Source organism: Lucilia cuprina, chromosome 4 (assembly GCF_022045245.1).
Source record: "Lucilia cuprina isolate Lc7/37 chromosome 4, ASM2204524v1, whole genome shotgun sequence".
Taxonomy (NCBI): Eukaryota; Metazoa; Arthropoda; class Insecta; order Diptera; family Calliphoridae; genus Lucilia; species Lucilia cuprina.
The window spans coordinates 74402405-74419453 of record NC_060952.1 but is presented as its reverse complement, the minus strand read 5'-3'; the positions used below and the strand labels follow the sequence as shown (position 1 = coordinate 74419453).

At 30.7% G+C, this 17049-nt stretch overlaps 1 protein-coding gene across 1 annotated transcript; it reads left to right on the top strand.

The window, feature by feature from the left end:
- Window positions 1–4559: 4559 nt before the first annotated feature.
- LOC111689922 (synaptotagmin-4) lies at window positions 4560–13609 on the top strand. Its single transcript, XM_023452386.2, has 4 exons — window positions 4560–5713; window positions 8989–10217; window positions 10284–10358; window positions 13170–13609. The coding sequence occupies exons 1-4, from the start codon at window positions 5671–5673 to the stop codon at window positions 13287–13289; spliced, it is 1467 nt and encodes a 488-aa protein (XP_023308154.1). The 5' UTR covers window positions 4560–5670; the 3' UTR covers window positions 13290–13609.
- Window positions 13610–17049: the final 3440 nt, after the last annotated feature.

The following is a 17049-nucleotide window of genomic DNA, read 5'->3' as shown; positions in this document are numbered from 1 at the left end:
GGGGCTAGGGTCAAATATAGGCCGATCCTTACGAAAATGTGCAGTATCATTTATACTTATATAAAACATATTTCTGCCAATTTTTAGAGAGATAGCAGAATATTTGACGTAATTATAGCATAAAAAGTTCATATCGGGAGGTACGGTTGTATGGGGGCTAGGTGAAATAATGGACCGATTTCAACCATTTTCAATAGGCTTCGTCCTTGTGCCAAAAAACATGCTTGGTCCAAATTTCATCAAATTATCTTGAAAATTGCGGCCTGTACCTTGCGCACAAGGTTTACATGGACAGCCAGCCAGCCAGCCGGACAGACGGACGGACGGACATGTCTTAATCGACTCAAAAAATGATTCTGAATCGATCGGTATACTTTAAGGTGGGTATTGGACCAATATTTTTGTATGTTACAAACATCAGCACAAACGTATAATACCCTCCCCACTATAGTGGTGTAGGGTATAATAAAAGAATTTTGATTAAAATTTTTCTACTTTTAATAATTTCTAATCTGAATAACATATTGTCAAAAATTCTCAATATCTATAGAGAGATATTTTGTAGAGTACTATGGGTCGATTTCGTTGTAATATATTCCAAATTTAGTTGAAGTATTTTAATGTGAAGAATTACATTCATAAATTGTTTTCGTTTAATTCGTTTGCTATTTTTAACGTTCATATACGTCACGAACCAAATTCTCTAACCGAACTGAATTTGCCGGTCAATATTTTTCTCTCAAAGATTACTTCTTCAAGCGAAAATGTTACACCCGTATTCATAAAGATATTAAACGCTTATTTTAGATTTATTACACACTGTAAAACTATGTGAGTAACCAAATTTTGTTATTGATCATAGCTCCGATACAAGGTGATCTTGTGAGACTATGATAGTTTATGACTTGTAGAAAATGGTCCATAAGGTACATTTTGAAAATTTATGTCAGTAACTAAGTTATAGGAGTATTCAATGATCGTTCAGTTATTGACCATAATTGCTACATAAAACGATCTTGATAGATTATGATAGCTTGACCTCGAGCTCCAGAAATATTTTTATAATTTGGATTAAACAAAAAGGGCGAAGATTAATCAGTTTCTAACTTCTTGAAAATGCATTAAATTAATTACGTCTAATGAAAATGTAAAATGAAATTTGACCCGTATAAGAAAAAAAATAATAAAAATCCTATAATTTATATATTTTGTGTTTACACGATTGGTATAAAACAATAACTGCCGGTCCACACTAGGAAACTTTTGATTTTGCGTGAGAGAGAAAGAATATCATTCATCTCTCTCGCGGTACGGAGTTTCTCGTACTCGGAAACTTGTTTTGTTATTCCTCTCATTCGTACAACAACAAATCAATGCAATTAATACGTAGTTTCTGAAACAGAAGTTTCTATGTGTGGACGTTAAGGAAACTTCAAAAGAGAATTAAGAAAAAGTTTCTCAACAAAAGTTTCCTAGTGTGGTCCGGCAGTTACAAAGTAAGATGGAAACAGCTGTTTCACTTTTTTGTATGTGTTTACATAAAAATACATCCCTGATCTAATGCGACTTGCTTGTTTTTTAAATCATTTCAAAAAATGAAGAGAGCCATATGACTGTCAATTTTCCCATCCATAGTCTCTCTCAATGTGTAATGGTTTCATTATATATTGCGTTTATACGATCCTATCCATACAGATAATATTACTTGTGTGATTACTTGTGTGATCGTGTAAAACCGTCTTATGACTACTTTTATGTGATTAAGACAAATAGTATGTTATTGGGTAAATTATTACAATTGAGAGTCATTACATAGTTTTTGATAGGAATATAATGTTTAATCATTGTTCATTGCCAAGCATCTAGAACAAGAGTCATAAATACGCTACAGAAACTACAAGTATACATTTTATAAATTTCAGGAGGGTTCCCTGGTGCGCTAGTCTGGGGCTTATGTCTTCGATTCCTACCAGAGACTCTGGTCGGCGTTACTACAACGGTCGTATGGTCTGACATCTACAAAGAAAATGCTTTGCTTTACCAAAGCTTCCTAAAACTTATCATATAAATTGTGCAGCCATCATGGTAATTTAGACATCATGAGAATATTCGCAATAGTTTTACAATAGCTTTTATTTTAGGTCCAACTGAAGAATGGGTCGATCCGAAAAAATATATATTATGTATGATTTATCTATGTATAAACTATGTTTGTGTGGAATTTTATACCGATATCACTATTAAGTTATAAGTTATTTACGATTTAGTGATTATATAAAGTGAATTTTATATGTTATATATGACCAATTTTAGGCCGATCCGGAAAAAAAATTCTTTGAATAATTTGTACAATTCATATTCGAATATAATTTTATCCCGATATAATTATTAGGTTGTTTAAGATTATTTGTGATCGATTATTAACCGTTTATCAAAATCTGTACCCAGCAAAAATAAAACAAAGTACTTCCAAACAAATAACATTTATCACCACTTCAAAAGTAGCACTAGATGAATTTGTTTAGCTTCTGCAGAAGTGATGTTTATTGACTTTCAAAGAATACAATTTTGTTTAAAATTTTGTGTACTGAATTTGTTTCAATTAAACCTATTTTATTTGGGAGTTAATTGATAAGTTAATGTAATTTATTTAATTATATTAGTCAAGTCTATAATACTACAGTTTCACTTCCTAAAAACTTCCAAAAAAAGAACATTAAAATTACTCACTGAGAATACCTTCAGATGTAGTGAATTTGGAAACTGAAATCTAGATTTCTGGATCATTGGTCTTGATAATACGGAGTAGATGAGGGGGAATTCAGGCCTTACCCAACCATAGGTATATCTAGAATTAGTGCATCGAAAGTTTTTCACAATGAATGAAACTAGGCTTAACTTGCTGTTAGAATAAACTCGGAACAAATTTAGGTGGATTTTAATCGATAATTGTGTTTTTCAGTTTTGGATTTAATTTCAGTTAACTTTGTTAGTATTGCCAACTTTTCACCCAAAAACATAAAGAATGAACAGCTGTTTGCAAATAATATTTTTTTAAATGGAAAATTTTTGAAAAATGTTAAATAAACATTTAAAACAATAATAAATAAAACAAAACAAATCAGAAAATTGCAATTTACTTATGATATAACTTTTTGTTTGTTTTTAGCTTGTTCCGAAATCATTGGAATCATTGGCCAATTACACTCAGTTAAACAAAGATAATAAGTAACTTTACTGATTACTGAAAAACACGAAACATATGTTAAACCAGGTTTAACCAAAGAATCAAGATTATTATATCACTCAGAAAGTGATTCCGAGTCGATCGGTAGGTTAATGCCCTCCACCATAATGGTGTAGGGTATAAAAATCTGAAAAATTGCGAATTAAGTAAAGATAAATCGAAAAAGAAAGAGAATAATTCAAATGTTAAGCCTTTATCTTGAAGCTGTCAGAATTTCAGGTGGCATACAGCAATTTATAATCTCTGCGCTGTTATAATGTCAAAAATTGTAATATTTTCTGGGGTCAGATTCAACCCTTTAGAAAAATATGCTTTGGCTTTTGGTTTAGAAATTTGTCGGTCTGCATAATTTACGAGTTACCGAATCATTTCCCAAATAAATTTTTTCTTAATTACTTCCCAAGAAAAACTTACATTGAAAAATAATGAGCTCATTATTTTAACACGGTGATGGCATTGGAGGAAAGTACTTCTACGCTCGCTTTTATATAGCGAGTTTAAGAAATACTTGCAATTTCTCTTACAAAGAAGTTGTTCAGTAAGTTATTTTGTTTTTCTTTAATAATAAAAAGAATCAGTGAAAATACGAAACAGTTAACTTCTTATTGCGCGTCAAAACTTATTTTTTCTTTATTTTTGAAAAAAATTCTTAACTTGCCGTAATGTACTTTTATAGCAGATTAAAATAAAGCCATTACTAGACTATTTCAAAGTAATGCAGCAGATAAGTAGTAGTCTTTGAAAAGTGAGTGGTTATGTAAGTACAATCTATTAAGGAATTTTCGCTGGTTTTGTATTGTTGTAGGGAAATCAATCTATTAAAAAAAATTAGTTTGAGAACAATGATGAATCATCTAGAAATTGACTAATTTGTTAATTTTTCAGTAATTTTTGAGGTGTAGCTCATGCCATCTAAACATAAGATCTTTTAAGATGTTATATATTAACATATTTTTTAAGAATATAATTTTATGTGAAAGTACTATATATTTTAAACCGATAATTCTTTTTAAATATTATAAATTAATTTTAAATTGTTTATAAATAATATCTTTTGCTTATTTATAACAAACAACAGGGTTGAGTTTTAAACCTCCCTTATTTGAAGTCCTTACAAGAAAAATAAAAAGTTTTTTTACGAAACAATAGTGTAAACAAAGTGGTGACTAAGTTATAGTTACGTCACGTAACATACATATGATAGGATAACGTAAGTTGTTTTTATACTTAATGCGCAGGTCAGATTTTAATGATTTTTTCCACTACTAAGTGTGGTGATTATAGCAGCAAATATTGTTAAGAAAAACTTTAGATTTTCATTTATCGTAAAACACGACACGAACAAGAGTGCAAACGAAAAAAGAATTTTCTTTAAAAAACGGTTATAACGTTGCAAAAATAAATAATTTTTTTTTTTAAATAAAAACAATTAAAATAACGTTTTGATAACGAGAAAAAACTTATTAACAATGTGAATTTTAAATAAATAAAAAAAACCAAAAACGACAAAAGAAAATTTGCTGAAAAAAATTGTAAAGAAAAATACAGAAAATATTGTATGTAGACCTACGACACAAACGTATTTGAGCAAAAAAAAAAAGTCACAAATAGAGAGCAGTTTAGGAAATTTTTCTAAAATAAGCAAAAATACTTATTGAAAATTGTTTAAACAAATTCCATAAATTTTGAAGTGAAAAGTTGAAAAAACTCATTAAATATTTGTGTTTTATTACATTGAACTTGAAATTACACAAAAAAAAAAAAAAAACAGAAATCCCAAAGTGAAAATTTATTAATCATCCATCCTTTTAACACTCAGCAAAAGAAAAAAACTAGAAAAGACGGTCATAGCTAGGGGAGCAAATTAAAGGAAAAAAAAAACACAAACGAATGATTCATACTTGTCATTTGTAAAAAAAAAAACAGAAACACTCATATAAAATATATTACTACAATATTTAGTCCTTTACAGAACACGAATAAAAATACACACTCATACTCCAACAGAAATCCTTTCAAAGTCATTTGTTGTTTTACTTGGCACACTGTACATTAGAGAACATCACAGACAAGAGAGTGAAGTAGTTGTGTGTGTTTTACCATTTGTTACTTTTGCTTACTCCCTGCTATAGAGTGAGAGAGCGAAAGAGAACGCGAGCGAATACAAAAACCTAACATACTTAAAGGCATAATATCGATTTCATTTTGAAGTGAAGTTTTTTTTTCCATATATCGATACGAAAGGAAAAACAACAAATAGAAAAAATTTTGCACGTATTGTAGTGTTTGGCAAAGAACTAAAGGAAAATTACTCCAACCCATTTTACTACGACGCATTTAAAAAAATAATTTATTTTTAGCCAAACGAAAAAAAAAGTCCCTTTTGAAAAGGATAAAGCCGTTTTTATTTGTTAACAAACAAAATGGGCGAAGAATACAGCCCAGATATCAGCGCCATGTCAACAAGTAAGTTAAATATTAGAAACAAAAAAAAACCCAAATAAATATAATTTATTTTTAATTTTTTAATCCTTTTACCCTCAAAACAAAAATTAAATATTTAGCTTTTTTCTTGCAAAAACTCATTAATTAACAGCATAAGTTTAGTCAGACAATTGGGTGAGGGTGGGAATGTATTTCGTTTGTTATTGAAATGATTCTCTTTTTATTTGCGTTGGTGTTGCAAACAGATTTCTATTAATATCTTTTTTGTTTAGTAACTAAATAACATATTTGACATATTGTTAATATTACAGTTTTTTCTTTTCATTTTTTTAAGGATTGTTTTATATAAAGTGAAAAAACTAAATTGTATAAGAATCAAGGTCCTTGTATTTTACTTAATTATAATTTTCATGGTAAAATTTAAAAATGGTACAGTACTTAAACTAATTTTATCAATAGCTTTTTTCTGCTGTTTTATATACAAGGATATCTCAGTAGATTGGTTTATTGCAAAAAAATCCTTTATGCAGTCAACTGTATGTACCTATAGAAATGCATAACCACTATTTTAATCACAAATTATCACCAAATACTGCAGATTTAGAGTCTTATTCATAACCATTTATCAAAGGTTTATAAGACACAATTTTTTAAAAAAATTTGGTTCTATAAACCTTTGATGAATTGTTATGAATAAAATAACTAATGTTTTAAAATAAGGTTCACAAAATCGCAAAAAGATGGACTGACGAAATTAACTTACGAACTGCTTCCATTAGAAGCACTCCATATGCGGCCTTAGACATCATTCTATACCAGTCACCCATAGAACATTTTGTAGCGGTCGTGACGGCTAGGAGTCTGCTAAGACTCTATGATTCCTCGTTAGTCAAATCTTCGCATAATGAATTTCTAAAAAGTTTGCACGTAGTAGGTCTTCTTAATCAAAGCATTTTTCCTTGCAGGACTTTAGACTTCGATGTAATACCTCTGATAGAATTTCTAAAAAGGAATGATTGGATTGTATTCGATAGACTGTTTGATGGGTATGCAATTTTCACTGATGGGTCTACGGTTAAAACTGGTATGAGTGCCGGTGTCTATATCGCTGATATCTACATAAAACGATTCCTGAAGAATTTCTTCTAAGCAGAAAATACTAATTTGGGAGTCATATCGAACCGGGGTCAAATGCGACAATTTATGTTGATAGCTGCTTTCAGAGCATTGACTTCTCACATGGTACAGTCGCATCTGATGTGCATGCTAATGAGGTTGCAAACGAACTGTTTAAATTAGGCTGGAACATTAATGAAGATGACATAGAAATGATGGTAAAATCACCCATTTGTCATTATTATAGGTTGATATTGGGAAGATTCCGTGACATTATATACCAGTCCTGGAATAGTAGATTCGATTGTAAAGGACCAATGACTTTACAGTCAAAACTTGATATGGGAACTAGCAAAACACTTATAGGACTCGATAAACACAGTCTAAGGATTCTGATAGGAATGCTAACAGGGCACTGCCCATTTAGGGCCTTTGTCAGTAAGTGAGACAGCAATATACCTGACTAATGCAGGTTGTGCAAAGATAAGAAGGGTGTTACTCGGATACAGTTTGACGTGAAGTATACATAATCTTAGACTTAAATGGCTAAGGAATAGATCCATGACTTATTCGGCTGGGATTTATAGGGAGATAAAGATTTTCTCTCTCATCTCTTAAATAATCTTCCTCATTCTTTCTAGGTTTTCTTGTAGAGTTTTTTTATTTCTCTGCTTTTTGAAGGGAATCACAATAAACATTATAGTTTCCCTTCTAAACCTAACCTAAAATACAAACGTGAATCAATATTGGTTCTAACCTAATTATTCCAGAAAGATATTGAATATTATGAAATACATAAATTATTCGTAAAATATCGTAATTTAGAAATAGTTTTATTTTGAGCGATAGCTTTAGTTACACTGTCCAGTAAAAAAATCGTTAGACATAAACCGGATGAAAATTTAAGAGAAACAAAGAGTTTTTAGTTTCTCAATTCGTGATCCTGTGTCCTTTTCAATGGACTTCCAATTTTTTGTAAATGCCCTCCTTTCATATTTTGAAGTCCTTTTACAAAGAAACAGCACCACTCTGTGAACGCAGTTTTTCTTTATTCATATATATGTCTAATTTTGAGTGTCAGGCGAGTGTAAAATTACCCGGCAAAAACTCGGTAATGGGTTGTACTTCCATAACCACTTATTTTTGGCTTTACTTTGAAGTACTGGAGGAAACACCTTTTTTATAATCTAATATAGAAGTACTTCTTTCGGCTTTGACATTTTGTTTGCACATTTTATTTAATTGCGTGTTAAGAATTGTGTTTTATAAAAAAGAAAAAACATTAACTGACCAGGAAAAACTTACATTGAAAAGTAATGGTTAAAATGCTTCTTCTTTAGCATTTTAACTCATTATTTAAACACGGTGATGTCATTGGAGACAAGTACTTCTACGCTCGCTTACAAATGAGGAGTTAAAGAAGTATATTTTGCTTACAAAAAAGTTGTTGAGTAAGTTATCAGTTCACACTGTTCACAGATTGCTACATAGCAAAAGTTGTCAGATAAAATAATATCTGACATATGATCATTTAATTTACCGTGTTGCGAATCTGGCAATAAAAATGTCAGACAGTTATCTTCCAATGGAAACATAATTGTTAGATGCCTGACAATATTATTGTGTTACAATATACTGACAATGCTTTTTCTGACAACTTTGCAAGTTGACACAGTTTTTAGAGAGTCATTTAATCTCTCCCCATTGAGATAAAGACGTAATCGGTAGGCCGAAATACGAATCCATCAAACAAGCTAAGGTCAATTTCTTAAGTTTGACATGGTCAAATTAACTTCTGAATATATCCTAACGAGGAAAGAAATTTCAATGTTGTCACTAGTGTAAGGTGCGGTACATCTATGACCATTCAATCAGCACATTTCTCATTTATCTGATACCAATAACCGAACAAGACCAAGTACTAGACTCTGAATTGTTGGCTACCGGACAAATCATTTCAAGAAAATGTGCCCTAGGCACATTGGACTCTACCACTAATATTTAGTTCCGCCAGACTATTATTACACCAAGATGAGGGAAATTTATGAAACATGCCCCGGGGTGACAGGATGAAAGACTCATAAATTATTTCTTAATATTTTTTAACATGCGACATATTTCTGCAATTCTATTTGTGCGTAATAGAAATTAATCTTCTTTCAAATTTCTCTTCTCCCCAGTACTTCCAGCTATTTTGGGTCTCATATCAGCAGGTGCCCTCTGGGCAGTTGCTTGTATATGTGCCCGTCAGATGCGCGCTCGCAATCGTAAACAAAATCAACATGATTCAACATTTCCCTTTCAACCAACACGTCGTCCGACAGCTGTTCGTTCGCCTAGTGGTCAACCACCCCACTACTTGAAGAAATCACCATCACCAACTGGCACCAAACAATTGGGCATATTGCAGCCAATGCAGGAACAAACCGCCACATCACCCATTTCACCGCAAACGGTTAAATATATGGAAGAGGATGAAACGAAATCATCGAAACTTAACAAATATAATGGCACAGAAAAACTTTCACCCATGGAAGCCAAGTTAAGTCCTACCGGTAGTGGTGGTAGTAATGGTATGTCCGGTAATGGCGCCAAGGGTGGTAATAGCAATCAGGTGTCGGTGATGCAAGAATCCGTAGTGAGCAACATGAGTGTAAGTGAAATGAATATGGAGCAATATGGCAAATTGGGTTCGATATTCTTTAAATTGCGTTATTTGGGTGAGCGTAATGCTTTGATGGTCTCCATAATACGCTGTCGTGGTTTACCCTGCAAGAGTGGTAGTGGAAATAATGGAGGTAATTCTTCAAATGGCAACAAATCTAATGATATACCAGCTGGTATGAATGGTCGTACTCAATCGGCTACTGATCCCTATGTTAAGTTGCAATTGTTGCCCGATAAACAGCACAAGGTCAAAACCCGTGTTGTACGCAATACCCGTAATCCAGTCTACGACGAGGACTTCACTTTCTATGGCTTAAACATTAATGATCTACAGAATATGTCTTTGCATTTCGTCATATTGAGCTTTGATCGTTATTCACGTGATGATGTTATTGGTGAAGTAGTGTGTCCTCTTTCCTCTATTGAAATTGGCGATATTTCGAAAGAAGCCTTGTCGATTAGCAAGGAAATTCAACCACGCAGTTTGAAGATACGTGCCCAAGGACGTGGTGAATTATTGATTTCATTGTGTTGGCAACCAGCTGCCGGACGTTTGACTGTTGTATTATTGAAGGCTCGCAATTTGCCACGTATGGATGTAACCGGTCTGGCTGATCCTTATGTTAAAATCTATTTACTGTACAATGGTCAGCGCATTGCTAAGAAGAAGACACACGTTAAGAAGCGTACACTGAGTCCAGTTTTTAATGAAAGTTTTGCTTTCGATATACCAGCAGCTGAGGTAAGTTGAAGAGATTGGTTGATAGTAAGGTGAATATTATTTTAAATTATAATGTTTGTTTTTCAGGGCTCTGGAGCTACTTTAGATGGTGTGTCACTTGAATTAATGTTACTCGACTGGGATCGTGTTACCAAAAATGAGGTGAGTTAATTAAATTTATTGTAGTCATATGTTAATAAGGCTTTAAAAATTCAGTGAATCTTACTACTTTATAACTTAGAAAGAGGAGATAATGCAAAAGTGTGAAAATAAAAAACGGGCTTATTTAGCAGACGCAGAAGCCTCCAGCGCTATGCAAGCAATGTCAAAAGTATTCGTTCATGAAGCGTCTAATTATGAAGATCGAGCGGGTTGAATGTTTACAAAAATATTATATATTGATGCCGTTTGGTTGTTTATAAAGAACTATGTGTCAGTGCCAGCATCACTTTTCGGAAGATCTTCTAGTTACCTTCATATGAAAGACTAGACGGTAGATATTTGCGACGTATTAGTCGTTAATTAATTCTCTCGATATTTTTCGAGCATTCTATAACAAGTTGTTATAGATCTCACGAATTCAAGATAAATTCAGGTCTGCAGCAAGACTTCATTATTTTAAAATCGTATTTCCAACTTTATCTAATTTTTGCCGGCTTTCTCAAAAAGGTGGCCATTTAACGGTAATGCAATACAACTTTATTTTTTAGACTTAATCGAATGTACTTGTCGGTGACATTAGGGTAGGACATTGCACTTTACTATCGATATTTCAATATTCCTGATAACCATTTTGAGCACATTAATGGTCACATTACAGGAAAAATCCTTTTCTATATGTTAATAATTCCGAAGTATTCCCTGCAATTTTCAATATAAGAAAACTTAAATAAAATTCCCACAAACACTACCGCCTCATCATCCCTACTACATTTGCTTAATTTCAAAACAATGAAAGAAAAAAAAACAAGTTTTATAAGAATCGAAGTTTTTCTACGATGTTTTAAAACGCTTCGTCAATTATTGATTGATACCACTATAAGATCCTCTTTAGAAATTAATTTATATATTAAGAAAAGCGTTAAGATTTTAAGCAAACAAGTATCATAGGAACCTTAATTAGATTTAGGTTATTATATAGCCAATTGTGTGCTCCTTTGCATGGAAAATATTTGAAGTTTTCTTCTACAAATTGTTCGTGATGGATGTTATATCCAAAATAATATCATTCTCAAAATATATGGATATAATTTCAACTAAAACCTGATAAAGAAGGTTCTCTACAGTTTCACCATCAATTACAATTTCTTGTAATTGTCTCAGTAATCCACTCAGAATACATACAATATTAACCCCCGATTTGCTCATTTTGAGTAGCTTCTCATCCTGCTTTAGTTTATATCATTCCATAGTATCTTTGTAGCTCCACCCGCTATTTCATAATTCCAAAAGACCTTATGGTACTCTCTCGCCTATAATTTAATTCAGTCCTCGTAGTATCGAATGATTTTGGTTTCGTTAAGTTAACTACCTCGAGCTCCCTTCGCTCTTTCGTTGCCGAGTAAAATATGAACATATTTGATTAAAGCTTTTTTATAAGCTTTTGTATAATCAGACCAGAACACTATCCAATAAGATACCGAACGACACACTGTCTTAGATTTAATCTTATGATATAATATATCGCCCTAATTGCTTAATGACTTAATCTCTTAACCCCTATTGGCGCCATATATGTTATGATCCATTTTTAGCTTTGCTTTACTAACTGGAAGCTAGTTTTTGGTAATGTAAATTGTATTGTATTTGTGTTTCTTGATCTTTAGTATAGAACCCCAGACTAGTTTTTCCCCCGTTTAGAACCATTCGTGATGCAGCGGTTTCTATGGGTATTTACTCCAATGTTCTGCTTGACTAAAATATTCTATCAGCGTTTCAAAATTTCAACCATATTATGTATCTGGTATGCAATCGGTGACGTTTAAAGTTTATATAAACCCTTCATGTATGATCAGTATTAATTGCAATCGTGTTTTAAAGCAACCCTTGGCCAGTTTGTCTTAAGTTAAAAGCCATTAGTCTGTAAGTGCCTATGGTTCTCCTACATAGCGCCCGCACTTACAAATGTGCTTATTAATTTATAGGATGTATCAAAGGGGGAAAGGTATCTAAGGTCAAACTTGATTCTTCTACATAGCGCCTTACACTTACTTATTTGCCTTGTTATACCCTACATCACTTTAATGGGGAGGGTATATTGAGTTTGTGCTGATGTTTGTAACGCACAATAATATTGGTCATATACCCACCTTAGAATCATTTTCTGAGTCGATTTAGCTATGTCCGTCCATGTAAACTTTGTAAACAAACTCCAAATGACAATTTTAAATGAAATTCAATAAAATTTGGCACATGATCTTCTAAGGACGTAGTCTATTGAAAATGGTTAAGATCAGTCAATTATTTCATTTAGCCCCCATACAACTGAACTCTTGAATAGGGCTTGTAAACATTGTAATCAAAATACAGGTCGCAACATTGGAGATAATTCAATGAAATTTGGCACATGATATTAAGTATATGGTGACGTAGACGAAGCCTTCTGAAAATCGATCCATTATTTTACCTAGCCCCCATACCACTAAAACCGCCGAATAGGGCTTTTAAGTTCATAATTATGTTTAATATAATCGTATCTCTACAAAAAGCTGAAAAACAAGTTCCATACTAGCCTTGATGTCCCTCATGAATTTTATACTTATAAGGCCCTTATCTCCCTTCAAAATTTGACTTAAATGTCCACAGTTTGTTAATTTATAAGATGTGTCGAGAGGAGAAAAGTTGGTGATTAGATATAATTTCTTTCTAGAATTGAAAAAAGTTTCGACTCTATCGAAAATTGCATTTATGATCATATTAAAGGTTTAGTTCTTCTAATATCACATTTCAAATTTTTCCTTTATATATCAACAGGTAATCGGACGACTTGAATTGGGAGGACCAAATTCAAATGGCACAGCTCTTAATCATTGGAATGAAGTGTGCAATTCACCAAGAAGACAAATTGCTGAATGGCATAAATTAAATGAGTAAATTTAGCTGAACGATATATAAGAGCTGAAAGAGAGTAAAACAGTTACAGCTAAAAGAGAGGGATACAGAAATAGAGAACAGGATTTCAAATCGAAACAAAGAAATATTAGAGAAAATATATAAACGTAATATATAAGTATAAACGATATAAATTAAATTATAAACAAAATTAATTTAAGATTGAGAGAGTAAACAAAAAAATAACAAGATTATTAAACAAACTAAATTAAATCTTTTACACAAATATAAAAAAAAAACCAAAACAAATACTATAGATAAAACACAAACAGGAAATCTTTAACAAAAAACTCTAAAAAACACATTTTTATGTAAATTATATGACTTGAAAAATAAAAAAATTATTTAAAAATAAATAATTTAAATTAAAAAAAAAAAACATTAATTATGGACAAGATATTAAAAAGAAAAGAAAATAAAAAATATTTATATTCTTGATTAATTTGAATAAAGTAACTCAGTTTAAACCACATTTAAACTAAAGATAAACTTGTATTAAAATCAAAGCAACTTATAGTTTAACCCCCTTATTTATAAACAGCACTTTATTTCATAAAAGGTTTTTAAAACAAAATTTCCATACGAAATTTGATTTATAAATCGTTTATAAAATAAAAATTTGTTTATGAATATGGGGGTAAACCTAAAAGTAAAAGACATCGTATAGAGAGTTGGCTTTTAAAGTGGCTGAGTATTAAAATTGTATTTCAAATTATACACTCAAAGCATAAATGTTAGTACTTATGATATTAATATTATTATTTTTAATTGATTTTGTTTTATAATATATTTAAGTTTTTTATTATTATTATTTTCCAAATAAAAAAGTATTTGTATTATAAATTTAAAAACAAAAAAAATCGCTTAATTATTAAACAAAAATAATAATAATAATAATAAATATATATTAAAGTATAAAACCACAACAAGTATATTATAAATGTATTATGTTTCTACGTAAAACAAGAAAACAAAAAATAATAATTCCCCCAAACAATTAAATGTTAGTAAAGAAAACAAAAAAACTGTATTAGAATTATATGCAATTAGTTGTAAGTACAATATGAACAACAAAAAAAGTCCACTTTTCATTAGACCCTAGAGATCCCTAAACACTTTTTCCAAAACACAAACACACACACACAGTAAATCAACACTTACTACTTAACATTGAAAACTCTGAGATATCGTTTAAAAGATTTTAATTGAAATTCGACAATTAAAAAATTTTGAAAAAAAAACCTACAAATTTACACAAACAACAAAGAAAGAAAAAAAAAATCACTCAAACTTTATTACTCGTACATACACAACAATCATTTAAAGATAGAAATGAAGAAATTTAATTTTGATATAAAGAAAATATTTAAAATTTATTTTTATTAGAATAATTTTTTTTAATTATAAGAACTTGTTTATATATAAAATATAATTTGCCAATGTAGTTTTGGTTTGTTTTGAGAAATGAATTAAGGAAAAGGAGTTTTAAAAAAGATATCGTATTAAGGCGTTCAATATACATAGATCACAGTCTTTCATTTTCAATTACATTTACATTTGAAGTAATTGTAATTTAAGCTTTATCAATTACAATTACTTTTAATTGTAATTGAAGTTTTGCTAATTACAATTATTAGAAATTTTATTTAAAGTTTTTCAAATTACAATTACTTTTTTGAAACTTTTCCAATTAAATCAATTACTTGTAATTTGTAATTAGTGATACCTAAAGTACAACTACAAGTAAGTGTTAAAATCAATTATAAGTAATTGTTATCGACAAAACTTTAAATATCCATCACAAGTAGTTGTAATTGGTTACTGCTCAATTATACATTACAAGTAATTGTAATTGACAAAAAACTTAAGGTAATTGTTATTTGTTGTTCATGTATCATCACAAGTAGTTGTAATTGGTTACTGCTCAATTATACATTACAAGTAATTGTAATTGACAAAAAACTTAAGGTAATTGTTATTTGTTGTTCATGTAATTGTAATTTGTTATTCCTCAATTACACATTATAAATAATTGTAGTTGAACATGTAATGGAAAACTTTGTGTAATCATTACCCCTATGTCTGATAGATCGAAATAGATTTAACAACTGCTGACATATGCCTTAATTGACAACCTGCTAAGAACTAAAGTTTCCTATCTAAACGTTTTGCTCCTAGCTTGCTATATACAAAACAAGTATATACAAAAATCGGCAGTGTAATTTAAAGTTTTATAAAATTAAGTTCTACCGACTTTTGTTGACTTAATAGAACATTTAACTTAATTGTGAGCCCAAAGGCCCTATTTGGGGGGATACGGTTGTATGGCGGCTAGGGGAATTGGTCCGATTTCAACCGTTTTCAATGGCGTTCGTCCTTGGACCAAAAGAAGAGTATATTCCAAATTTCATCAAATTATCTTAAAAATTGCGAGCTATAGCGTGCGCACAAGGTGTACATGGACACACAGACAGACGGACGGACATAGCTAAATCGACTCAGCAAGTAATTCTGAGGCGTTAGGTATACTTTAAGGAAGGTGTAGGACCAATATTTTTGGCTGTTACAAACATCAGCACTAATGCATAATACCCTCCCCACTATAGTGTTGTATTGATAAATTTGTATCACGAAAAGTTTAAAGGTTGATGATAAACAGATAACATGAAAGGGTTTTTGTATTTCTTCACATACTTTTAAATGAACCTTTTTTCCATAAAATGGTTACATATTAAAACTTTTTGAAATTTTACTTTCTCTGAAGTTTGATAGCTTGATTAAACGAAATGCTACTCTCTTAAGTAATGCGCTTTTTATCGAATAGAACTTTTTATAAACTTTTACATAAATTCTTAATTATGGATTGTTACTTATACTAATTATTGGCTATTGTTCTTGTTATCTTAATAATTAGATAAAAAATACCTTTATTCTACAAATAACAAAATGTTTGTAAATTTGACTTGTTCCCTAAAGATATATTCTAACATCAACTGCCAATTTTTTGCCAAAGGTTGCGTACTATCAAATTAAACTTACATTGTAGAGTTAAAAAGCTAAAAAAGACGCTCACTATTTCAAGAGACAAGTACCTTCTTCTCTCACTTACGATTGACTACTTAAGAAAGTGCTTACAAATACGATTTACTACTTAAATAAGTGCTTACAAATAGCGAGGTAATAAAATACACACCTATTCGGCTGTTTGCTGCTTGCACCCAAAAGCACAGCTTATTATTTTAATTTTTCAGAAGTGTTATCAGTTTTACAATTCTTTTTTCTTAAAATTATATTGTTTAAATCCCTTTAAAGAAAATAGTTATTTTCTGTAACAAAAAAAGCATTATCAATTTAAAAAAAAATGTTCCTTTTTATAAATAAGGTACTTTTCTTTAACAAGTGGTTTCTTTTGATGGGATTGAAGAAAATGGTACTTTTCTTTAACAAGTGGAACGTTTGAATGACGATTGCATTGCATCTTTTCATCATCAAAATACTATTTAAAGATTTTAAAACATGAACTTTTCAGCGAATGACATCTGTCGGTTCAAAAATGATTTTCATATCATTTAGCAGTTTTAGTAGTGAACATCGAATATGAAAACTTAATTTCGAGTTTAACGAATTAATGTTAAAACAAGTAAGAGTGCTATATTCGGCTGTGCCGAATCTTATATACCCTTCACCATAGTGTATTTTAAACGTAATTGATCTTACAGTCTAGTTAATAAAAACATTAAAA